Source organism: Cyprinodon variegatus, unplaced genomic scaffold (assembly GCF_000732505.1).
Source record: "Cyprinodon variegatus isolate N-32 unplaced genomic scaffold, C_variegatus-1.0 Scaffold169, whole genome shotgun sequence".
Lineage (NCBI taxonomy): Eukaryota > Metazoa > Chordata > Actinopteri > Cyprinodontiformes > Cyprinodontidae > Cyprinodon > Cyprinodon variegatus.
The window spans coordinates 1433744-1459039 of record NW_015150622.1 but is presented as its reverse complement, the minus strand read 5'-3'; the positions used below and the strand labels follow the sequence as shown (position 1 = coordinate 1459039).

At 35.8% G+C, this 25296-nt stretch overlaps 2 protein-coding genes across 3 annotated transcripts in view; one reads left to right on the top strand and one right to left on the bottom strand.

Annotated features, from left to right (window-relative positions):
- The window catches only part of LOC107086987 (pleckstrin homology-like domain family B member 2), a 22126-nt gene extending 20041 nt beyond the window's left edge, over positions 1 to 2085 (bottom strand). For both annotated transcript variants that reach the window (XM_015378306.1, XM_015378309.1), the window contains exon 1: positions 1932 to 2085. The gene's annotated coding sequence lies outside the window, so the exon portion shown is untranslated. The remainder of the gene's footprint in view (positions 1 to 1931) is intronic.
- Positions 2086 to 16487: 14402 nt separating this feature from the next.
- The window catches only part of LOC107086981 (gamma-aminobutyric acid receptor subunit rho-3-like), a 19332-nt gene continuing 10523 nt past the window's right edge, over positions 16488 to 25296 (top strand). Inside the window, exons 1-4 of the mRNA XM_015378299.1 lie at positions 16488 to 16827; positions 17322 to 17434; positions 23718 to 23785; positions 23872 to 24095. Coding sequence (XP_015233785.1) covers positions 16685 to 16827; positions 17322 to 17434; positions 23718 to 23785; positions 23872 to 24095 — 548 coding nt within the window. The 5' untranslated portion in view covers positions 16488 to 16684. The remainder of the gene's footprint in view (positions 16828 to 17321; positions 17435 to 23717; positions 23786 to 23871; positions 24096 to 25296) is intronic.

The following is a 25296-nucleotide window of genomic DNA, read 5'->3' as shown; positions in this document are numbered from 1 at the left end:
TATATATATATATATATATATATATATATATATATATATATAGCTTCAATGAGGTTGTGTGACCTCTACTCTAGGGCAAGCATCTAGACTGTTGTAAGGCTGTGGAGCGAAGAGCACTTATTTTTAACTCAAGCTAATGATGTCATAATTGTTGTCTTTGTTTTGAAATAATGATGAACCCCTGTTTTACAGTGAAGGCTCTCTCACACATGGTGTTAGGTTTCCTCTGCTACATTAATAAGTAATGAGGGCCTTCGGCGGGAGATAGAGAAACAAATATCCAAATGCTGCTCTTCCTCTTATTCTGTTTGCCCTTGACGTCTCTAACTAGGACTGACATCACCTCGCCTTGAACTTACCGTAGTAGTGGATTTTTTTCTGTTCCATGCTACATCTGGGTGGGGGTTCTGTTCAGCTAAAAGTCCGTCCAGGAGGAGAGCATTGGCTGGGCTGCTGTCGTTGGTGACATCATGATCCATCAGGTTTGCTTTCCAAGATAAAACCACTACAGTAGTCACCGATACAACTAACTTTCTGCTTTTCTCTCACCTTGAAAGAATTCTTTTGTCAAATTCTGTTCTTTCTGTCTGTCTGCATACTAAAACAACTATTCAGCTTTGGGAGAACAGCGTTCACACCGAGCCGTGCTCTGCTGAGGGTTTCTTCCTGTTAAAGATTACTTTTTCCTCTCCACCTTCACTAAATCCATGCCTACTATGAGGGATTGTTGCAAAGTCAACAATACAATGCAAGTAGCACCCAATGTTGCTACATGCTCATCTTAGAGTCAATTTCTTGATTTTTTTGTTACAAGCAATCTTCTGGGTTTTCCAGAAAAAGAAAACTTTTTTTTAACCAATCTGTCTTAATAAATATATGAAATCAACTCTATTAAGTGCATTGAGATAACATGAGTTGTGAATTGATGCTAAATAGATAAATGATAATGACATGTATGTAGCAGTTTATCAAGCCCAAGTCCAAAGTACTTACATGTATTCACACATTCACATTCTAATGGTTGCAAACTACACTGCAGCCACAGCTGGCCTGGGGTAGACTGAAAGAGTGAGGCTGTCATACATCAGTGCCACTGGGGCATCTGACCACAAACAGCACGCAAGGCTGGTGAAGTGTCTTGCCCAAGGATACAATGACATATATGGACATAACGTGGGCTAAAACCAGCAACACAGCTTACAACACTGGATAGTTCAATTTTATTTGATTAACCTTTGCAATGGTAGAAAAATCAGAATTAAGGAAAGTGAGTCTTGCTAGTTCAAAGCCTGATAATAATAGGAGAAATAGGACTGTTACACCTCTGTTTAATATTCAGATCCAATTTATAAATAATAGCCTAAATATATCAATGGCTGTGATAAACATACATTCAACAAATGCTTTACATAAAAAAACAAGAGTGTACTCTGAACTTTTGAGACAAAAGCACTTATCATATATAAGTATATGGATGTATATAAATATAAAAAAACAGATATTTCACTTAATCTTTTAATTTTAAATACAAATAAAACATTTATTACAATGTTTTAGGAGATTTGTTCAAAATCCATGTTTATTCTCCTATTTGTAAATAGTTTTAGTCTTCTGTTTTGAAATGAAGTGAAGAAAAAACAGCATGGATTAAAAAAAAAAAAGAAACGATAAATGTGGTTGAAATTCATTTTTGTGACCTTTTGCACACATTCAGCAGACAGATGATAATAACCTAATAAAATTCAGCTGATTTTCTGTGCAGCCTGAGAGCTGCACAGATCTGCTGAGAATGAATCCCTGATATAAACAGTGCAGAAGAGAGCAGAGCAAGCTAGAGTGAAATCTGATACTTTTCAGCAGCATCACTCTCTTAATGAAAAATACACATAATTAAGTGATTACAATGAATATAGAGAAGAAAATTAACTAACCTTTGTTTTCTCCCCAAGTTACATAGTTTAAAATCCTCTGCTGCCCGTCTGTAAGATTTGAAGCTGGAGTCCTCTTTCTGTCTGTCTCTCTGCTCTGGAGCAGCAGAGGAAAGTCTTCCCATGACAAAAGATCAGACAGGAGACCCTCTCCCCTCCCACCCTCAGCACTGCTGAGATTTTCCCTCTCCAGGAGGGGAGCAAGGGAGACAGTGGGTGTGTTTACTTTGCGTGAAGGAGGCACAGCTTCTGCCCCGCTCTGGTCGTGCAGGGAATTGCTCAATAAACCACAACAAAATAAAATAAAAAATAGTAAGGAATGACTAAAGGTGGTGTTATCAAAAGATTTGAGGAGACATGAACATTTAATCTCTACTACCAAGAGATGTTGTTTCTTAAAACAGTGGGTCTTGACCTTTAACCTCGCACTGATCAATATCATGTGACTGTTAGATCATATTGCAGCACAGAGACTCTGAGTGAAATAATCCAACTGTGCAAACGTCTTGTGACAGAGTCCACTCTCTGTTTTCAAACTCCCCATCTAGACCAAATCTCCTGTCAAATGTTACCGGCGGGTTTTTTATCTCCACCCAAATTAGAATTTTACCACACAGTGGAGCCCTCCCACATTGTGTTTAATGGATGAAAAGGTGGCTGCATTAGTAGATTGTTGTTTCAGCAGTATATGTGGAGGAGGGTTGAGGCCCCGTGGCTGTGTTTGAAACAGGGCCAACTTCAATCCCTCGGGTACTACTGAGGGGAAAAAACAGCTAAACCCAGAGAAAAATGCAACTTGTGGCATACCTGCTGCTATAAAACCTCATATATGTTGATGACAATGAGGAAATCAAATAAATGAAACAGTAACTTTTAGAAAAATCCCCTAAAACTTTGTCGGATCATAATCGAAAAAAAAAAAAGAAACAGCCCCAAATTACATCATAGGGAGGGGGCTGTTGAGCAGGGCCTTGACGAGATGATTGCTTCCAGATACAGAGCCAGGGTCTTTGTCATTAAAACACACACTCAAAAGCCTGACAAGCTATACTCTTTTTACAGCTTCGGGACGGAAAAATAGTAGTGGGATACTCTAAATTTACTGCTGAAACAAAGGTTTTATTGTCACAGAGCTCTGGAATGTTACACAACGTCCTGTCCAAAAACATAAAAAATGGCGCATTTTGAGATTTGGCCCAGATTCTTTCTAACTCTTGTGTGTGCAGACTTATTTAGTATGCAGACCTAAACCATGTGGAAAGAGGAATTCTGAGAAGAGTGGGAAAGTCAGAAAGAGGAATATGGGGGGAGATTTGTGTTAGATTGTGGGAGGAGGTGCCTGATCATCTCTGGTAATTGTAGGGAAGTTTGAGTCATTGCACAAAAAGTTTATTCTTTGTCACTTGTTTATATACAAAATGAAGCTGATGGGAAAGTTCTTTAAGCTTCCTTTAAAATGTTCTTAAAACTTATTGTTTTCTTTTTAAAAATATATATTTTTAGAGCTCAAACTGATCAATCTTCACATTTTTACCTCCAGCTTTCGTCTCTGCCCTCATACATTTAGTAAACTATCATTGAAAGGCATATGCTCTCACAAAGTAGTTTTTGCATTTGCAGATGGCCTAATTAGCGTAATGTGACCCAGTCCAAAGATGTTTACAGATTTAATTTAGATGACCAAACTTAGTTTAGGAAGGAAATTGGCAAAGGTCAGGTTGAACCCACAGTAAAAGCTTTCCAAAGTTTTGTTAAGATTATGAATAAGAAACCAAGCATTGTTGTCACTGTCCAACATAGCAAAAACACAGATTCAGGGCTGGAAACACATGGTCAAATTTTCAATGGGTTTTTTTCTTGGATTGAGGATCTACAGTAAGTTAGACACTTTGCCAATGGAACAAGACAATTTACATTTAAAATAAAAAAAAAATAATAAATGCATTGTCTTATTTCAAGTGCATTTTATCTAACTATCATATTTTAAGAGTAAAAATGCTCATTCCATTGGCAAATCCTCTTATTTACCTACTCAAATTAAGGGTAAATATACATAATTAAAGAAATCTTTACTTATTTATAGAGTTTTTTTTGCATTGTAGAAACAAATTCTTTCACTGCCCCTTGCTGCTATTGTACCTCGTGTATATGTATGTGCCTGTGTATTCATTTCTTTATCTTTCACTGTGTAATTCTTGATCTCTTGTGTTTTATAGTGTTCGTTATAGCTTAAGCAATCTATTATGTTGTGATGTAAATATGTAATTTTATTTTTGTTCTTTTATTGTGACTTTTGCCATCTGTTTATAGGGAATGCAGGTAAAGAATAGCCTTATGGCTAACTCTGGTGTATTGACAGAACTATAGTGGAAAAACCTTTTATAAATAAGTACAAATTTCTTAAATTAAGTGTATTTACCCTTAATTTGATTAGATAAATGAGATAGCTTGCCAATGGAGTGAGTATTTTTACTCTTATAATAAGATAATTAGATAATATGTACTTGAAATAAGACAATGCAATTGCGTTTTCTTATTTTAAGTGTAAATTGTCTTGTTTCATTGGAAAAATGTTGCTGTTACCTCCTAAATCCAAGAACAAATGCACTTATTTTAAGAAAAAATGACTTAATTTCGATTTTTTTTCCAGTGTCTTTATTAATATGCAATGTCCTTGTGAGAAATAAATAAATAAAATCAAAGATCTTGTAATTACAATGATACCAAAATGGTCTATTTCTGTTTATTGTAATGCTCTGTTCATAATTCATAAATCATTAATGACTGTTCTGACTAGTGTGAGTGGAGAGGGCAGGTGAACTCTTTCTCTAACAGCTTTTCTTCCATTGTTGCTTGGCCTCTACTAAATCCTACCACTAACGTTAACAAGTTTTCTTTTCTCTACTTAGAATAGCATCTCCTTAGCACGATGCTAACACCATAATTTTTTTATGTCAAAAAAACTCTCCTTTGCTCCTGTCTGACCATTTTTTATTTAGCTCTCAATTGCATAGCTAGTGGAAAAATGCAAGCAAAATAATCAATAATAGTTGTCCTGTTCAGAGATTATTCTACCTCTTCAGTGGATCTCTGCCACTCGTTCATATTCTATTGGTTGAGGTGACCTGCCATTTGTCATTCCTTGTACTCAACAGGATACAGAAGCTTGTGTTCCCTGGTCTTCATCAAGCCTCCATAAAAGACATTTCATCCCAGTGCTGCTTGTCCCGAGCCTGTAACATTATCAATGACCCCTCACCCCCCCACCTTGGACTGTTCTCCCTGCTGCCCTCTGGGAAGAGGCTTCTCAGCATTTGAAGTAGGTCCAGCAGATTCTGCAACAGTTTCATCCCCACTGCCATCAGTCAGCTGAACTGTTATAAAAACTCTAAATCATGTCACAGACTCTGCATCAAACTGATAACAACAAACCAAAACACTGCATTGCACCATATATGCTTAATGCTCTGAATTTCCATATCAATGCATTTTTTCTGGACCATATTTTTTCTCCCACACTGTTTTCATTTGATCACTACTGCACTTTAAGAAATGGAAATGTCATGAAAGCTTTACAAAACAAATTTTCGTTTTGTGTATACCAAATGAGAATAAAAGTTGTCTAAGTCTATTTGCTAATTTGCTCCAACAAATATCTTCATCTATACAGAACAGATGAATATATACAGATTTATATTAGATTAAATAACACACATGCAGACTCTAACTGGTGACCTTTTAGTTTTTGGCTGAACTAGAATTTATGTCATAAAATCAAAGTAAAGAATGCCAAATATTAAAGCATGCACACACTTCTGATTTTATTTGTACATTTTCTTCTAACTATCACAGGGTATTAAACATCTGCAACAATATCTTTAGAAAAATTGCATTCAGATAAGCAATAAAGATTTATTTGCGTTTTAAGAGCAGTACAGAGAAAAGCACAAATTTCAACTTTAATCACATACTGTAACATTAAAGACATGCACAATAAATAGATGCATTTAGTGATAAATACTCCTAGGACTCATCTGTTTGGATGGGAGTGTTTAGGGAAAGCCTTCATGTTTCTTAACAACCAGATGCTTTCACGCTTTAAGCCTGAGGTCTAGAGCTTGTTTCTGCTAAATGAAGCTCAGGCTCAGTGTTGATAAAACCATTCTGCTCAAAGCTTTCTGAATCTGAAACATCCTGTTCTTCTGTCTGACATTCTCCTTGTTTTTCCTCTTCTTCATTTTCTGAATCTGGACCTAATGTCCCGTTGCAGCTTGCTGATCTATGAGCATCATTGAATTGGTCATCATGTGTGTCAGCCTGTGCTTGCTCCTTCGTGTGTTCTGCACCAGGCTGCTCTCCATTGCATGAGGTTGAGGAGTTTGGATCTCTGTTAAGTTTAGGTTCACCTTCAACGAGCCCAGCTCCATTGTATCTGTAAGAGAGTTTTCTGGCCTCCAAAGCTGCATAAAAAAAGAAAAGAAATCAGTATTTCCATCCATTCATTTTCCATCATGCTTATCCCAAGCTGGGTAACGAGGGGTGCTGGTGCTTATCTCCAGCTGTTTACAGACAAGAGGCGGGGTACACCCTGGACAGGTTGACAGTCTTTTGCAGGGCAACACAGAGACAAACAGAACAAACAACCATTCACACACACCTAAAGAGAATTTAGAGAAATCAAAATAAAGTCCTGGTTTTGGACTGTGGGAGGAAGCTGGAGTACCCAGCGGAAATCCATCATGCTCAGGGATAAGATGCAAACTTCATGAGGAAAGACCCCGGCCTGGGAATGGAACCCAAAACTTTCTTGCTGCATGGCAGCAGTGCTACCCACTGCCCACTGAGCAGCCAAAATCAGTAATTGTTTTTATTATTTGGTATTTTCACTTAATGTTTGTACAGTTAAACATTTAAAGCCCAGACTATAACTTTCAGTTTGCCTTAAAAAATAAAAAATAAAAACATAAATTTTGTGTTTGGTGCGGAAACAAATTTGGTCCCAGTCTTACAAAGCCAAGGTTTTTATACAAACAGTGCCACCTTGTGGTCAAATGTGTACTAATTTCAAAAGTAAAGAACCCTTAAAGGAAAATTCCGGTTTTTAACACTTTTAGCCCAACTACTAAAGCAAAAATCAGCTAAACAAACAGACTTCTTATATTTTATATATATGTGCATGCCTTTACATTTCTTTCTTTTTTCAGTTTTATTTATACAGGAAATCTCTCTGCAACTCTTTTCTTACAGTGACATGTTTTAAAAAGCCATAAAACAGCAATATCAGGACAACCCTTACAACTAATTGACTGAAAGGAATGAAATATTAGGAACAGGAACAATGTTCTGATTATGCATTATTGATCCCTTTTTTGCATTTATTCTAGAATTTTTTTTCACAGAGCCTCACCACGCTGTGTGATCCTAATGATCTCCCTTAGCTCTACCATACTGACTATTTACATTTTATCAACCCTTATTCTATGACTTAGGTCAGTAGAATATATTTCATATTAACTCAGGTCCATTTTCTTAACTTGTTATGGACAGGTGAAGCTAATTAGCTATACACATATGCCTCTGGTACTAAGTCAAGCATGAAATGTGTTTTTTATATAATTTCGTATTTAGTAAATTCAGTATTAGTTTGAACTAAAACTGATCCATGTAAAAACCAAAATCACCTGTGAGACCACATGGAATTTAGCTGATAAATTCAGTGAAATGTCCACATCTGAATTAGTTTGCGCAGTAAAAAAAATACATTTATTGAAATATAAGGATGAACAATATATGACAAAAAGTTCCCAAAATAATTTTGAATTTTCTAGTTCGAAGCTTTTTAACTTCACTAGGCAACTAAGAAAAATAGATTAGTAAAATTAGTAATATGTATAATTCAAATATGATTGTATAAAATGTCTGTTAACTGCATTTATTGCTTTTATTCAAAAAAGAATCTAATGATAATATAGAATTAAGAAAACAGCAATGATTAATTTATAATATAATTCTTTACAATAATAGAAAATATTAATATAAAACATAAAACTCCTAGGACTTTACAGTAAAGTGCTTTTCATTATCTAACTGGATTTGAAACCCTGTCAAGATGTCAAGAAAAAGAAGGATCGTCAAAAAAGAAATTTGATTACACGTCTAACACGTATTTTTTATTAAAAAGGAGTTTTAGCAGCTAACAGGAAAATGCAGTAAATGAAACTATGAAGTATTTAGCTAAAATAAAACATTGTAATAATTATAATGTAATGATTGTTCAAAAACTCTGGAATTGTGTAGCAAGTTGACTTTCCACCAATAGGTCATTTAAAAAAAAAAAAAAGTAAATGCTTATTCAAAAGGCTTTGTATGAGCAAAATATACCTATATTTAAAATTGTGTTGTTCCCTAGATGCCTAGCATCGCTAATTAGCTTCATACCTATCTTTATTCTAAAATTTGTATTTTAATGGCTTCAATGTTGAAATTAATAACCGCTCTTTAATCTAATATATGATTTGCATCGAAAACCCAAATGATGCATATTTTTATAGTGGGGGAAATCATTTCTGGCATTAATCGGGGATAAAGAGGTCCAAATCTTTAATTGAGCAAATGTTTCCCTACGTCAGCATTCATCTTTTGATGTCATATTTCGGTGAAGGGTAAACATTGCTTCAAACACTTCTGAGCAAACCTTGGCCTATTTCTGCTGGTACTGGAAATGCATATAGGTAGGCCTACTGTATGTATTATTTTGAGTTTGATTGCATACATACCTCTTTGTCTTAAGCATAGTGGCAGAGCTATAATTATTGTGAACAAGACGAAAGCTGCAGAAGCTGCAGTGCTCCACCATGACCTCTGCTGGTTCTTTTCATCCACATCTGCAAAAAACACATTTATTTTACTACCATGCATTTGCTTCTTCACTGCAGCACTTAAACAAGAGAAATTAAGAAATCCATCAGAGAGAGAGAGAGAGAAAATTTAAAACTCACTGATAGATGCGACTGTGATGTTGACTTTTGTCTGAACGATGTGCCTGCCCTGCAAGCCTGAGAAGGTGCAGGTGTAAGTTCCAGAGTGTTCCTCGCTGTCTGGCTTGCTGAGTAGGAGTGACCCATCCCCTTGCAGAAGCAGGTCCTGGTTAAGTACAGCTTTTTCCTCCCACAGGTTGACCATGTTTCCTGTTCTGTTGTCAAATTTTAAAATCAGAGTTTGCTCCATGGGATTGGAGATGGTCCAGGTGAGGGAAAAATTCAGAAGACTGTGTGGAGCCATGCATGAGATGGACAGCGGCTGACCCTCTTCATGGGTTATATCATCTAAAACAAAAAAAACAACAACATGGTATTAATTCCATTCTATACATTAGAGATAAGTCTCTGCATGACTAATCAATACTGTTTTCAGAATGCACCTTGATTCTTCCGAGAGGCTGTCCACACCTGGCTTTTGTCAGCTGACATGAAAGAGCAGAAGTAGGTGCGCTCAGATAGATTCCCCACAATCCTCAGCATGCTCTCCACAGTGAACAGACCCTTGTGATCTGTGGTCCTGATGGTGGAATTTTCCAGAGCTTCCTGAGCCAACGTGGGCTCCGTGGCCCATATTACCCGCGGCATTGGGTAAATGTTGTGAGAGGTGCAAATGACCATCTCGTCACTCATCTCCATGGTTACTGACTGGATAGGAGCTAGGTGAAAGGCAGAATTAAAAAAGTCAACGTTTTCAAATCTATTTTGGTGCAACTTTTAGAGGCAGCCAGACAGAATCAGGACACTGTTTTAACGGGAGCAAAGAAGGACGGACAAAGAAGATTTATTCTATTCTTAGTGCTTACAGATATACTTTACAGCTGCAGTGCTGGCTTTTAGTAGAACAACTGTTTCATTCTAATCTTCTCTTTATGGTGCACTTTAATGCCCTCCTTCTCTACTCTTGCAGTAGGTTAATGGGGCAGACAAAACGCATAAGCTTTAAACCCACTGTTAGATTTCAGCTGGACCTTCCCTACACAACAATTAAAGTGAACAAGAAATCTGCCCTCTAATTTTTCAAACTCTATCATAACCGGGTCTCTACTGGGTTCTATGCAGTACTCGGCTTTTAGATGTAACACTATGGCAAAAACACAGGAAAATTGCAGCGCTATAGAGAGCTAACCAAAACATCAATGTTTTCAAGTTGCCCAGCGGGAGCACCAATTTTAATCTGGCATAAAATCTATGGAGAGATCAATCAATTAGGGTGATGGCACTGAGGGCTTCCCTCAAAGACCTGAAGCTTATCTTTAGTAATTAATGATCAAAGATACATGTCGGAACATGAGGAAAGCTTCAGATTTATTAGGAATTGTTTTGTTCCAGACAAGAAATTTAAACTGGTCATGGGAAGGTTCACATGGAGGCTTAGAAATTACTTTTAAACCCTTCATACCTTTAGATTGCAATAACTTTTATTCTCGACACTAATTTAATTTCTCTAGATCATGACATGATTTGTCCTGGTATGTTTAGCCTGCTTTATGTTGTCAGAATGATTCTATTTAGGCAAATTCCTGATTCTGCAAGTCTGACTGTAATCAGTTTTGTGTGTTAGAAAAAATGTCCCCTGAAATTGAGTTAATTATATTTTAGCTATGATTTAACATTCAGGAAATTATCAAATATAGGACCAACTTTGTTTCTATGCTTTTATATTAATAAATGAGGCACTTTTTAAAAAAGAAATCTAAAGTTTCACAAGAAAATAATTAACAGAACCAACATGTGAGGTATTAATGCAATCTTAATCTGTTTTGATAACTCAAAGTTGAGGCAGTCGTTACCAAAAGCTTAACATGCGTACTGTAATTTCTACAGCCTGGGATGCATGGTGTTGCAGTTTGTAACATTTTGCAGTAGAGCAAAAAGGGTTATTGGTTTGAAGCCCAGCGTCTGGTCTTTAAGCAGAGACCATTTTCTGTGTTACCCTGCAGTGGACTGGTGAGCAGTCCAGATGTACCCAGCCCGATCCGTACAGACGGACAAGTGGCACAAGGTGCATCATTATTAGTTATATTATCATGCCTGAAAAAAAGGTTCTAAAGATTTTAAAGCAGGTGGTGTAAGGAACCCATCTCTTTTGATTCAAAACTGGTTGAATTTAGTTATTTGTTTGTAATGCCTGAATTTAGTTTACAAATTCACTTTTTAAATGATCTGTTGCAATAAAGTTCCAGTATCCTGTAGAAATAGGCAAAGTGCTGAATGTTCCTGCTAACAACAATTGGCGTTGTGTTTTTCTTTGTGGGTAGAGTTACTGAGCATATCATTTTAACGGTTTTAAAGACTATAATATAGACTATAATATAACTAAAATAGTTATTTGAGATGTTGCAGGACAGACAAATTGTTTAACAAACAAAATATAAAATTCACAGACTGTACAAACCTTTTACGTCCAGGTTGACAAATATCTCTTGGTTGCCTTTCCGTGTGCTTGTGTAGCACTTGTACCTGCCCTTGTCCTGAACTTTAACCCTTTTGAGAAGCAGCGAAGCATTGCCTTGAGATATGTGGGAGTTAAACAGTGATGTTCTGCCGCTGAAGTGCTTGTTTTGGAGTCCAAATTGATCTTTGTGGTAGTAGTAGCTGTGGACGGGGATTTGTTGCTTGTACCAGTGGATAACCACGGTGCCGGTGGGTCTGAAGCTGCACGGCAGGACACAGTCATCTTGGATGATGCAGGTGACGTTCAGTTCTGGTAACAAGACTGAAAACATGCAGTTATATAACAGCACAGTTAATTTGTGTTATTCTGTTAGTTAAAAGTATTCTGTATTCATGTCACAACATGCAAAGACAGGCTACTACAGGTAATTTTGATTATATAACATGTTTTACATTGACTTATTTTTGTTAATTTAATTTCATAATTTTGTACATGAGAAATGATTGAATGACATGAGAAATTAGTTTAGAGAGATTTTATTTGTCATTTTGGATACATATATATAGTGTAAACAAAAAGAAATGTTGTTAAGAACAGCTCTCTAGACAATTTCATATTTTTTGAAGTGCAGCCTTGAAAACAGTAAAAAGTTTAGTTTTTATAGTAGGTTTTTATAGTTTGCTCTTACTATAAGAAATATTCAGTTTTGTGTTTGTTAAGATAACTGTCTAAGTAGCAGCTACTCAATAATAGACAAGCATGAATGCAGTTGGTTAGTTGTTTTTAATAAAATATTGCATTCAATAAAACCTGTCTGCTTATTCCCCTAAGCCTAAGTCTGGGTTGATGAATGGATCATAATCTAAACTGATTTGAAATGAAATTCTAAAACTGTGATCCAGTTATTGTATTTGGGTCCATCCATTCAACTAAAAACATATTTGTTTATTTCAGAGGTGGAATAACATTTAAATTTATAGTATAATAAGTAGTAATTATAAAATGAATGACACTTTGTTATTGCTCTAAGCAGGCAGGTAATTCCAAAATGCACTTTTTGAAAACAAAGGAAGATTTTAAATTCAAACAACTCTAAACAAAAATGCACTTTGATATACGGATGACGGTCTGGATAATGTAAACTATTTGGTGAATCTAGGCCAAATTTCTGTGATGCAGAGATGGGATGAAGTCAAAAACAAAACAACGTGACCCACTGAAATTACTACGTCACTTTGCTGCATTTTAGCCTTGAGATTATTAAACAATTGGAAAAGTTTTTTGTTTCCTTAAAACTAAGATTAAAACTGCTCAAGGTGTATGCAGACAGGCAAAGCATTTTAACCTAAAATGACAAAGGGAGTCAACAGCCAGAGCCGTCCACTTAGGGAATGGTGCAAATAAAACAAATAACTCAGACTAAATATGTGGAGAAAAGTGAAACAGAAACCTTTACATACAAACAGGAGATGTACATTCATCTATTGATGGTCCATACCTAACTCTCCTTTAAAGGAACTTGTGCCTAAATCCAGCAGACGTTCGGTGAAATGCAGAATGTATCCTAAACAGATTAGCCTAGCCTATCATAGGCCAAAGAGGCACATGACTCTCGTTATATGTCAGACATCTAAAAAGCCTGCTTCATTTTTATCATCTGAAAAAAATCAATTTTTCTTATTTGTTGTAGAATTCTGGTTCTACAGTTTGAGCCTGGTGTTTGGTTTTCATCAAAGTCTTTTTGATTTTATTCAAGCCTTTGTCCAATGTTTTGGGTTTGCTAGTTTCTTACCTTTGTATGACTCCGAGACTCTTTTTCTGCTCAAATTTCCTTAAAATAATTGCAGCTTTTATGTAAAATTCAAAGAAATGTTTCCATTTTAACCTATTTGGGCTTCAACATTGGACTTATTTGGCTTCCCAAAGCTTATTTTTCCTGCTCTCTTCTTTGTTCATATGCTTCCATAGTATAGATGTGCTGATTTACAGTAGTTTGATTGTTCATTCTTACTAATAAACAGCTTTCTCCTCCATATAAGTCTCAGAACATTAGATCATTCTTTTCAACCAGTCCTAATAGATATGCTGCAGTTCCTGGACAGTTTTATTCATATAAATGAAAAATCTGTGAAAAAATATTCCAAATTTAGTGCAGCAATTGTCAAGCATTACAGTACATACCTTTGGAACTTGTCCACCAAAACTTCCCTGAGAAAACCAGCAGGCTGAGGATAAATCCTTGTGTTTCTGCCATTCCAGGCGCTTTCTGCCAAGGCGTTGAACCTGTAACAGTCTTAGGCTTGTGTGTGAAAACACACTAGTGTGCAGTGAACTGTTTCTGTGTAATTCCACTTTACATCCTTCCTAACACTAATGAAACATGGACTAATTAACCAGGCAGGTTACAATTTAACCAGCTTCATGGTGCACGGCACAACACTTAACACCTCCTCTTAAATAGTTTGCTAACAAAAACACTTTTTTTTTGTTTTGATCTCCAAATAAATCCACGTACAGTACCGTTCTCACTACTGAATGTTACATAAAGAACAGTTAATTTAGAAAACTGATGATTTATTCTACATTTGGATTAATTATATGGTGTTGTATAATGTGTTTTTTTTTTGTTAGAATTATTTTTTTATTTAACTTTATTGATCTCACACTGGAGAAATTCACAGCTGCATTTAACCCATCCCCTTGGGGAGCAGTGGGCTGCCATTGTGTGGTGCCCATGGAGCAGTCTGGGGTTAAGGGTCTCCCTCATGGACTGAGAGTGGCAGTCTCTGGGAGTGTGTCGACTTGAACTCAGAACCTCAAGTGCAATGCTCTAACCACTTGGCATCAAATGTGGACAAAAGAATTTAATTGGATGGGGGAACATTTGTTTATTTGCATATAATAAAAAAAGTTTTTGATTTTATTTCAATTGATCTGAACCATGACTATAGTAATGTGTGGTCGGCACCGCAGTGATCAAAAGAGTAAAGTTTTGATGTGATTAAAATTGGAAAGACATGTCATTTATGATCAACAGAAATGAACAAAATTAACTAATTTCATATTAGTTAAAATGATTTTCAATGTCATAATGCTTTTATTAAACTTCTGCATCTAGTTTTAGTATGTTTTAATCCTGAAAGTTTGTATGGATGGCTGGATGGATTAATGGGCCTCTAGGGGGCGCACATCCAAATGTGGAAAGTTTTCCTAAAGGGTCACATGTATGAGTGTGCCAAGATCCACGTGCTTGATTCTTAAAGATGGCGTTGCTCATCTCTGCCCTCATTCAACTGTAATCCCAGATTAAAGGGAGCATGCCACTAGCGCCATGACCACCATGTTGTATTTGTATCTGATTTGCTCTAAAACATTTCTTCTTGTGTGAATTACGTGAAAAATAAAACACAACCATATTAAATCTTTGATTATAAACTCTAAAATTTTCTGTCTCTCATTGATTAGACAAAAGTTTTAATAAAGTATAAAATGATAAATGGCCCATACTTGCACAGCACTATATTTTGCTTCCGTTATTAAGACATTCCAAGTAGTTTTCGGATTTTATTTTTATAACATTGCTTATTGCCTATTACTTACTCAAATCTTATCCCCTTTGTGCCTACTACAATGTTCTTGAATATTCCTAAAGCTACAAACTGCTAATGCAAATCAACAAATGTATTCTCATGTGTAAATCTCTTCCCATTAGATAACCTCTGCCTCCACAAACAAAAACAGTCTAGCTCTACCACTAATCACTATGAATAATCAACTCTGCTGTGTGCTGTAAACTATTGTCACTTCACTCTGGTGTATGAAAAAATCAAACCTGATAAGTGCTGAATTAAAATAATAGTTAGAATTATACCTATACCAGAGTCAGTCAGTGTGTTAACTATTCAAAAATTTGTAAATTTTTATTTTTAGTTCAATTTATTTCTATAAGAGTTGAATTAACAGTTCTAAATTTGCTCTGAGAATGGTAAATCTAATTTCAAATACTTTGCAGCTTCTGACAGTTCTCTTTTGATCATTTTCTGCTCTTTAGCTCCGCCCATCAACCCTTGGACCCTGATTATCATCCCTGTCCCTTCTCACAAAAAAAACTTTCCCATAGCATGATGGAGCCATGGTGATGATAATGTGTGTTTAGTTGCATAGTGTTTAACATGTATATTACAAGTAAAAGACAGAATTAATCAAGAGAAAATATTCCACATTTAAGGAAGAAAAACAAAAGTCAGCAAGTGCAAGTCTGTTAGCATTGGGACACGCTGCTGTTGTTTTTGTGCCTGATCCAAAATCCAAACAACTCCAATAGTCACTGAACTAGCTCTGGAGTTTTAAGTAGGGCAAATCGGCCAGCAGATTTTTAATTTACATAAATCCAAATGCTCTGTGGTTTTATCTCTCCCATCATGTGTCCATCAGCAGGCAGGAGCTTGATATCATTTGAGTGTTTCCCTCCATTTCAGTGAATCCTGCTCTAAAAGCACACTGATATTTGCTTAGGATGCAATCAGTTCATTTTCTGAAATCACAAAGAGCAACAAAAGGTTGTAAAGAGAGGACATGAGTCAAATATGATTCAATTCTCTGATCCTAGATGAAGTGCCAGTTGTGGGATCATATGGTTAGGCTTGCATGCTATACAGCCAGAGGCCATAAGTTCAGTTTCTACAGAATCCACTGCAGACATATGCTCACATCTGACTCCTCTGGATGGGATCATCCATCTCCTCTCTGCACAGCCGACTGCAACTTAGTGCTGGAAAATCCTGCAACAAAAAAAAACTAGGCTACAGGGCTTTTATTTTCATCTGGCCTGGACGATGATGAAACTGGAGGTTGTGTTATGCGCTGTCCCCGCCCTGCACTGCCTCCAGTTTGTAGGTTACTGAAAGATTTCACCACCCGCAGAAAAGAAGATTAGAGAGGAATTAATGGTATTCCTTTGTCATTATAGGAACAAATTGATATTTGGTTTTAAATCAGAGGGGTGGGAAGAGCGGGGGGGTTGGAGCAACGTGTTGCGTCAGGACAGGGGGGATGGCACAGTGACAGGCTCACTCAGCCAGGAGGATGCTCGTGCACTGGCGCTGAGCCGCTGGATATCTCCACTGATGTTCGCCATGTTACCAGACATGAGAGAGAAATATGAGGCAGATATGAGCTGGCGTTTGCCTGGTGGGACAGAATGAGTGCACCCGGGACATGGATGTGCCGATAGGACACCAGGAGATCCGTGTCTGGGTGAGACACTGACAAACTGGGAGGGACGTTTGGGTTCCTCTTGCATCTGAAGCCCCTGCTCAATCATGAGATTGGCCCTCCTGGCCTTGAGACTGATGGTTTTGGCCTGGCTGTGGCCTGTCACTCAGCTCAACAGCAGCACCTTCCCTAACAAGAAAAGGCACAAAGAGGTCTACGTTGGGGAGAGCAATAAAGTAAAGCATGGAGGGTGAGATATCTTTTATTTCTCTTGGTCATAACTTTTTTTTTTTTTTTTTACGTGGTTGTTTCCTGATATCTCCGTGCATAATTGATCCCAATGACTCCATTAATACCATGTTGATGGGTCGAGGTCAGAACAGGCGGTAAATCGTGTGACTCTTGAGGTATTTTTTGATCTGAAATTTCCCTCTGCACAGACATTGTCGTGTGTACGATTAAAGTCAGCTTTGGATTGTTTCTAGGAAGACACTAATCACCACAGGAGGTAGATAAAAGAGCGCTCCCACATTATCTTTGACCCAATTACAAGTGCCAGAACCCTGAATGTAAGTGAACTGATTTTATTCGGGTCAAGGCTCTCGTTTTAATCAGAGCTAAAGTGCAAATAGCCACCACTCACTCTCCTAACCAGATTTTGCTTCTGCTTTAAATCTGCTTTTGTTAGAAAGAGAATGACTGAACTGTCATTTGCTCTTTTTGGTTGTTTTCTTGTTTTTTCAGACGGGTGGATCTTAAGATGAAAAAGCTGGACAGCACAAAATCCCTGCTAATTAAATCTGAACAGCTACTTCGGATTGAAGATCATGACTTTGCAATGCGTCCAGGCTTTGGAGGTAATACAGCTGAGTAAAATACAGCTCAGTTGATTTCTATATATCATTCATACACAGCAGAGTTCCACTTTTAAGGTCACAAAAAATGCTTTTTAAGGTAATCTTTCAACTGGTCCAACCATCAACTTAATTTATTGCTTTTATTTAGATTTAACGTTTTCACATCATGTAGTCAACTAGATATAGGTTATCATGTTTGTCTCCCTAAACAAGCAGTGCCTCACAGAAAAAAAACATGTTGACCTAGATTATCCATGCATGAGACGATGATTTCAGGCAGCAGCTGTACAGGCAAAAGAATCTGAACTATGTTCTCAACTCCCTTCCTTTATATGCATTTAAAGGCAGTTTTCTTTAATTAGCAAGGATTTTGCATAGTAAAAACGTGTAATTTGTTTTGGCAGATATAAATTCTTGGCAAATTGCAGTAAAAATAGCAATCCATAGGCTGGTGCATCTTTAAAATTCTTGCACTACTGCTGCATTACCTAACCTAATACCTGACACTTAGACGATGCTGCTTCAAACTTCGCTATTCAGACACCTGTTTCTTCAGTGTGGCATACTCTAAAGTTGAAATGATCTACATGGATTCCTTGGGGACAAAGTACATTTATTTTAGCACAAAAATTCTCACTTGCAACTTGCTTAAGTTTATTGAATTGATAAAAATGTTTTTATTATGTGTTTTGTTCCTGCAGTTGAAAATATTATTAAACAGGTCTCTTGAAAGTGAGATCTTGATCTCAATAGGAATCAGAATGACATTATTAATCTCTTGCGGGAAATTCTTTTCCTGCAGTACAACCGTTTACAGAAATAGAGCAGAGCAAAATAAAATATAATATAATAAGACAGAATAAAATACGTAAATAAAATAAATAAAATTACAATCCACAAAGTACAGTTGCACCCTTCCTATATAAACAGTGCAAAATAAGATATAAGAATAAAATAATATAAGAATAAGAACAAATAATTAAAGCTACAGTGTGTAATAATTACAGGGATATACAGTCAGAAATGTAATATATTATACATAACTATGTTATTTATCATCATCTACGAGCTCAGCCTCTTAACCTTAATATTTGCATTGCCTTAGAATTCGTTATTTATAATTACATAGGAGCGGGTCTCGCAGCCATGGAGGCAGACATCTTTGCGCTACGGCAGCGCAGAGCCAACAAACTAGCGATTGCGAGATCGCCCATTACGCTCGAAAGTAACTACGGCAAGCTGAGAGAGATGAACTGAAATCTATACCCTACACAGACTAATGAAATACTATCTGTAAAATTATCTATGTAAACAAACCTCATCACTTGAGAAGGTAGGTAATGTGGACGTCGTGGAAGACATTTTGTCCCGTAATGCTCGCCGTACTGTTGGGGGGGAGAAGCGGTGTGGGGGAGATGTTCATGTTGCTGCGGTCTGCAGTCTGGACGTTAGATGTCGCTGAAAATTACACACTGTAGCTTTAAATGGGAGCATCTGCAACAGGCTGCACATGAGTTGATGCATGCAAACTCTATCAATGAGATCTCAATGAGATTGCCTGCATAAATAAAGTTTAAATTTAAGAAAATGTGCACATTACCATGGTGGATAAAAAAATAAAACCTATGCAAATACTTTTCCCTAAATTAAATGTTTTTATGGAGACAATCTAAATTACTCTCTCATTGTATATTTTGTGTTTCATTTCTCAATACATTTGATTTACTTATTTATTAATTGATCAGGATTTTAAGATTTGTTGTGTTAGCTTATATTCTTTAATATTTAATATAATAATTGTTTTAATTTATTACAATACAAAAAATTTGAAAAGTTTCGAGTTAATGACTCGATATCCATAAAAGCCAAAATGTTACAACAAACCAATAAGCGTGACTGTATTCTGAATTATATCATACAAAAAAAACTCCAAACAATATTGAGAAATACCAAAACATTCCTCCTAAATAAAACTATCAAGATACAAGCTGGTGATGCTGTATGCAGAAGGATTTCAGAATCATTGGTAATTTCTCAAAAGAAGCAGGATTATTAGAAACTAACAATGGACTCTGAGCCCTCATGAGACCAGAATGGCTTCTTATTTGGAAGCGTTCCAACAACTTGATTCCCAACATGTCAGAATAAAAATGACAGAATTTATTAAAAAGGGAGAAACTCCATAATTGATGAGTTTTTCATACATCTGAGGTGGGTCAATGTCTCCTCCTACTTCCATTCCATCACTTTGAATATATAATTTTGTGCACATGTGGTTAGGCAATACATTTTACTTCATTTCCATCTGTTGTTTAATATCTCAAACTTGAATTATGTGGATAAAGAGCCATACAAATATAAAACTGTACAACTATTTAATAAAGCGTATTATCCTAAAAGTTTAAATTATGTTTATTCATAATTATTTTTGATTCAAAACTGTCCTCTCTGAGTTGATTTTTATCAAATATGTCAGGATATTGGTTATGTATGTATTATATATGACTGCTCTTTGAGGGCCCATAAAGACCCTTTGTGTTTATTTTTCATTTAAATCCTGTGAAAGTAAACCAAAAAAAAGAAAAAAATCTGGAAAAAATTAGCAATGAATTTTCTTTCATTTTGGCTGTATAGAACTTTGGACCACAAACACGGAGCAATGTTTACCCTAGAACTGACTTTGCTGCACCCACTTATCAAACTAGGCAAGGTGTCGCAAGAAATGTTGAATAGTAATCTATATATGAATATCATTGATGAGAAAACACCAGCAAATATCTAAATCCCAAAAACATGAAAAATAAAGGATTTGCATGCCTTTTATTTTTAATAACCAAACATATGAAATAATTTTTATGCTTAAAATCATTAATGATTTACATATTCTTTTTATTCATGTTATTTTATTCTGATTTTTTTTAAATTACTTTTTGTTTTACTTTTAGTACTTAAAAAAACTAGATTTTAACATATTTGGTAAAAACGTGCCTCCCTTAAACTGTTGCCATGTGGTTACAGTTGTGCTCCCTGAGTTTATCATATAATCAAACTCTTATAATTCCATTTCACCTGTTCTTTGTCATTTCAGTTGCAGAGCTTTATATTTTTTACATTGACATTGTAATTGTACATTCCAACAAAATATGTCTTCTATGTATGCCGCATGAATCTTGCAGCTCCTAGGAAGCAACTTGGGGCTAATGGTCTTGCTCAGGGGCCCAGGTTGGCAGCCTGCAGTGGTCAAAAGTGTTACTTCAGCTTTAGCAGAAACCTACTCTAACTTGCTACTGTTTCCCAGAGTCTGCACTGATGCTGATGAAAATAAATAAATAAATAAACTTAATTTTTATTCCCCTTCTGGCTGAAATATAATCCATTCTATTTCACTATTAGATTGCTGCTGCACACTGATGGTTTATCCTCATTAGGTAATGGCACTTAGAGAATACAGTAGTATATATAAAGTATACATCATATGTTGTCCATGTTCTCTGTTTTAGATGATCCCTTAGGAAGCATTATGTTCATTGTAGAGAAACCTACAGATTTAATGCACAGCTTAAGTGGTATTTGATGTCTCTTTTGTTGTGTTTAAAACTCTTTTAAACCAGCTTTAGCTCATCCAGCTCTGTTTGTTTTGCCGCCTCTCTGTACATTTAGCCTTTGTTCCCAGTGTTGTCCTCAGGTCTACTCAGGTCATGTGAGCTGAAAGTCTTGCTGATGGGATTGTTATAAGCAGTGATTATTATTTTTTTTTTTTTGTTGTTGTTGCTGTATGAAGGATTAGGTAAAGACTCAAACTGAAATAGCTACACATAAACTTACTACAAAATAATAAAACATGTTAAATCCATGCAGGTTTTTGACTATGTATCTTTTAAAATGTTTAATCAAAAAAGCCTGGAGCACATTTCTCGAATGAAAATAAGTTTTGGGAAACATTATGAGCTGAAAAATCTGTCATAGGTTCTCCACTGATGCATCATCCTCCAGCCTCTCCAGATCCTAACATTTATCATAATAAATGATACAACTGAGCCTTTACAATATCGGTTAAAACATGTTAATAACAACTTTACTGCTTGATATATGCAGACACTTTTATTTTCAGTATGATAGATCAATCTGAAGCATGTTTTTTCTTGAATTATTTAATGCAAAACTCTTGACAAGTTGGATTAATCAATGCAAACTGCAGCCCCCCTGCATGGTCTACCTCTCTACTGTTTTATTCCTTTGCAAACCTTCTTTTTTTGCAAATAAAACGCTGGCTAAAAGGAAGTGAAAATGTGAGTCAAGTGTTGAGAACCAATACAACTACAAATTAACATTTCAAAAAGAGATTCAAGCTAAAATAAAATGACTACATATTGTATTATCTTTACAGAAAATATGCATTATTATTCAAATGTTATATAATCAGTTCAAAAATGAAATTATATTTAATGTAGAATTAAATGTAATTATTAGGAAATTTAAATTCAAATAAAGACTTTACTTAAACTTTAAGGGTATAAAAACTTCTGTTTTTATTTATTTTATAGATCCCATGGTTTGGTATACAATGAAATGAACTACTGCCTTTTTAACTTCTATGTTATCTAGCTCTATCCTGTTGTGGGAAAAAAGTATTCAACTATTCATTCTAGTTAAATAAACGGAGATTGATGGATTTCACTCAGTCGGCACATTTATTAATATCTTTGCAAAGAGAGAACACTTCATCAAGAAGCCCTTATGGTACAACATTCTGCTCTGTTCTGATCTGGGCAGGGTTCGTCCCCCCCCTACTTACAACAATTGAAAGCAGACAGAGTCATAACAAATTACACACACTTTGGTTAACAGTAACATGTTATGAATAAACCTTGAGAAAGAATCTGGTTTGTTATGGGAAGAAGCAATGTCTGGTCTACAAACACCAGCCTGGAGAGAAATGTGTGGCCTTGAGAGAGAAACAGACTGAGTGAAAACCTTTATAGTGAGTAAATAGGATAAATTAATATATAATATAAGAAAGATAAAATTTTTCCGACAACAATCCTGCAAACTAATTGTGAAGCAGGAGGCTAACTGATTGAATAAATTAAGGTAGTGATGCAGAATGGTACCATAAAGTTAATAAATAAATTACAAATCAATGGCATGATCCTTGGAGATTATGCATTTAACGTATCTCTAAGAAATGTAATAACTTTTTTTGTTATTTTAGTCCTTCCTTAACCTGCATACAACATTTAGTTATGTATACTTTTTATTTTACTGAAGTTATGGCATGTTGGAATAATTGATTAGCAAAAATATACTTATTACACAAAGACTCCATAATTTAACAATCTGGTTCCCAGAGCTTCTCAGTTAAATGTTGAGTAAGTCAATTCTTTCTACACTTGGCATATTACATGCTACAGGATCAAAATGTATTCAAATAGAAAATGTCAGAAGGTGAAGTAGGTAACTAAACTTAAATATCTGGGTAAATCTTTAAATACCAAGATGTTCCAAATTTCCTGCAAATTATTCTTGAAGAAATTCAAAAAGACTCTCATTAAAGGTGAATATATATCACACTTTTAAATCTTTCCTATTCACATTTTAACCATTCAGCTGGGTTCCACATAGTGCAACTCCTCTCCACCCTGTTTGGCTATTTTTGCATTTTGAGACCAGAGATCTGATTATCTGGCAGCAAAGAAACGTTTTATTCCCAAATCTAAACAAAAGATATCAACAACAAAAGGCTTGTCCAATCATCTTTACATATATTCAAGGCAGGGTCTAACACAGAGCAAGAGGACAAACCTGCAGAGCCAGTCCTTTAAACAGATGTGTCAAAATTTTGTGTTATTGCCAAGTTATTATTGCAGCAAAAAATGGGACAATATTGTCCAAAAATGTAATGGGAGTAGAGAAAATTGTGAAATTATATTTGCACAGCACCTGGAGAGATTTTTTTTTTCTTTTGCATTCCTAGCAACTCCTAACATAACATAACTACATACATAAAATGCATTTAAAGGCCTAAAAAAATGGTTTGCATAGTATTTTCCCTTTACAGTGAAAATAATAAGCCTCAATGCCATTAAGTAACCCTTTAAAAATACCCTAAAGATCTCCATTATTATAACACCTTGGTACAATAGCCTTTATTTAATAGAAATTAGCTAAGCCAGATCAGTAAGGCCAGTAAGCCGATTCATGCATATTTCTCATCCTCTGTTTTCAGCTCTCTATATTTCTTGAAGTGTTTTTCTTCTTCTTTCTTATTTCCATATTGTTATAGGTTCCGCTCTTCCAGTTGGAATAGATGTCCAGGTGGAGAGCATTGACAGTATATCTGAAGTAAACATGGTATGCACCTCTGTGATTCCTGCAGTTAACAAAGATGAAGCGCTCAGCTTACGTGCTGATTTTTTTCCCTTTTAACTTTTCTGCAGGATTTCACCATGACCCTCTATCTGAGGCATTACTGGCAGGACGATCGGCTGGCTTTTCCCTCCAGCAGCAACAAAAGTCGAACCTTCGATGCACGACTTGTCAAGAAAATTTGGGTCCCAGACGTGTTCTTTGTCCATTCAAAGCGTTCATTTATCCATGATACAACTATGGAGAATATTATGCTGAGGGTTTTCCCAGATGGAAATATTCTCTACAGTGTGAGGTAAAAAAAAAAAAAGAAAAAAAGAAAAAAAAAAAAGCCTTTTAGAAGTCCCTCTGATAGCAACCTTTAGCTCATTATATAGATAAGAACTGATTATGCTGACTTACATCTTCATCCTGTTGGTGCTTGTAATTGATTATTAACTCTAATGGGTAAAAAGCTGCAGCATGTCTCATGCTAGATCTCCTTTTTACATACCCACTTAAACACAGATGGGGAACAGGGAGGGAAATTTGTATTTTAAACCTTTAATATACCAACTACTTAAAATATTTAGAAACTTCTGCTTATTTCCACCTACCGTACTTTTTTGAAACACTTGGCTTGGTTATTAAACAAACAAAAAAATACTGACAAAGACAAAATTGAATTTATTTAGAGAAAAAAAAATATTTTATCTGATCTGTTAAAAAAATCTAATAATAAACCATGCAGTTATGTTTTCACAAGCTGATGCTGGAAACTTTTCAATAAGTCCCGTTAAGTCAGCTTGTCATCTGTATTTAACATCAACATTCGAGTTAAAGTGTCGTGGTAATTGAGTATTTTGTCATAAATTAAGGTGATACATTATCAGACAAAAGTTGAAATCTTTTATGCACAATGTTTTCTGAAGGCTTTGTAATACATTTAATTGTTGGAATACATCAAAGGAATGAATGCGTAAAGTAATGAAGAGAATCCAGCAATGAGGAACTGCATAGGAGGATGTATATATGGGAGAAAAAAAGAATGGGCTAATTAGATGATTGGGAGCAGGTGTTGATAGAAGCAACTAGAAGGGAGCTAGCGAAAAACAGACTAGCACAAGGGCCAATAGAGAGTAACTAAAAAAAATACAACACTGCTTAAATATAACTACATAACTATTAGAGAATGAAAGAAAATGGAGGTGAAACCAATGACCCAGAAAACACAGAATGACATAAATTAAAGTCTATCTGAAAGCTCAAAAAGAAGAACAGAACCAAAAAGTGCAGAAAGGGCAGAATAAGGACATTTTCACCATATGAAGGTTACAAAAAAGGGAAATGGCCCATACTTGTATGATGCTTTAATGAAATCTGTTGACTCCAGAGCATTTCTACATTCATGAATTCCCTATTTACACACACGTCGATGTTGACAAGCCACTGTATCCATAGCTGGCCTAGGCAGCCAGACAGAGGTCAAGCTGCCACTCCCTGTACCGATCTTACCA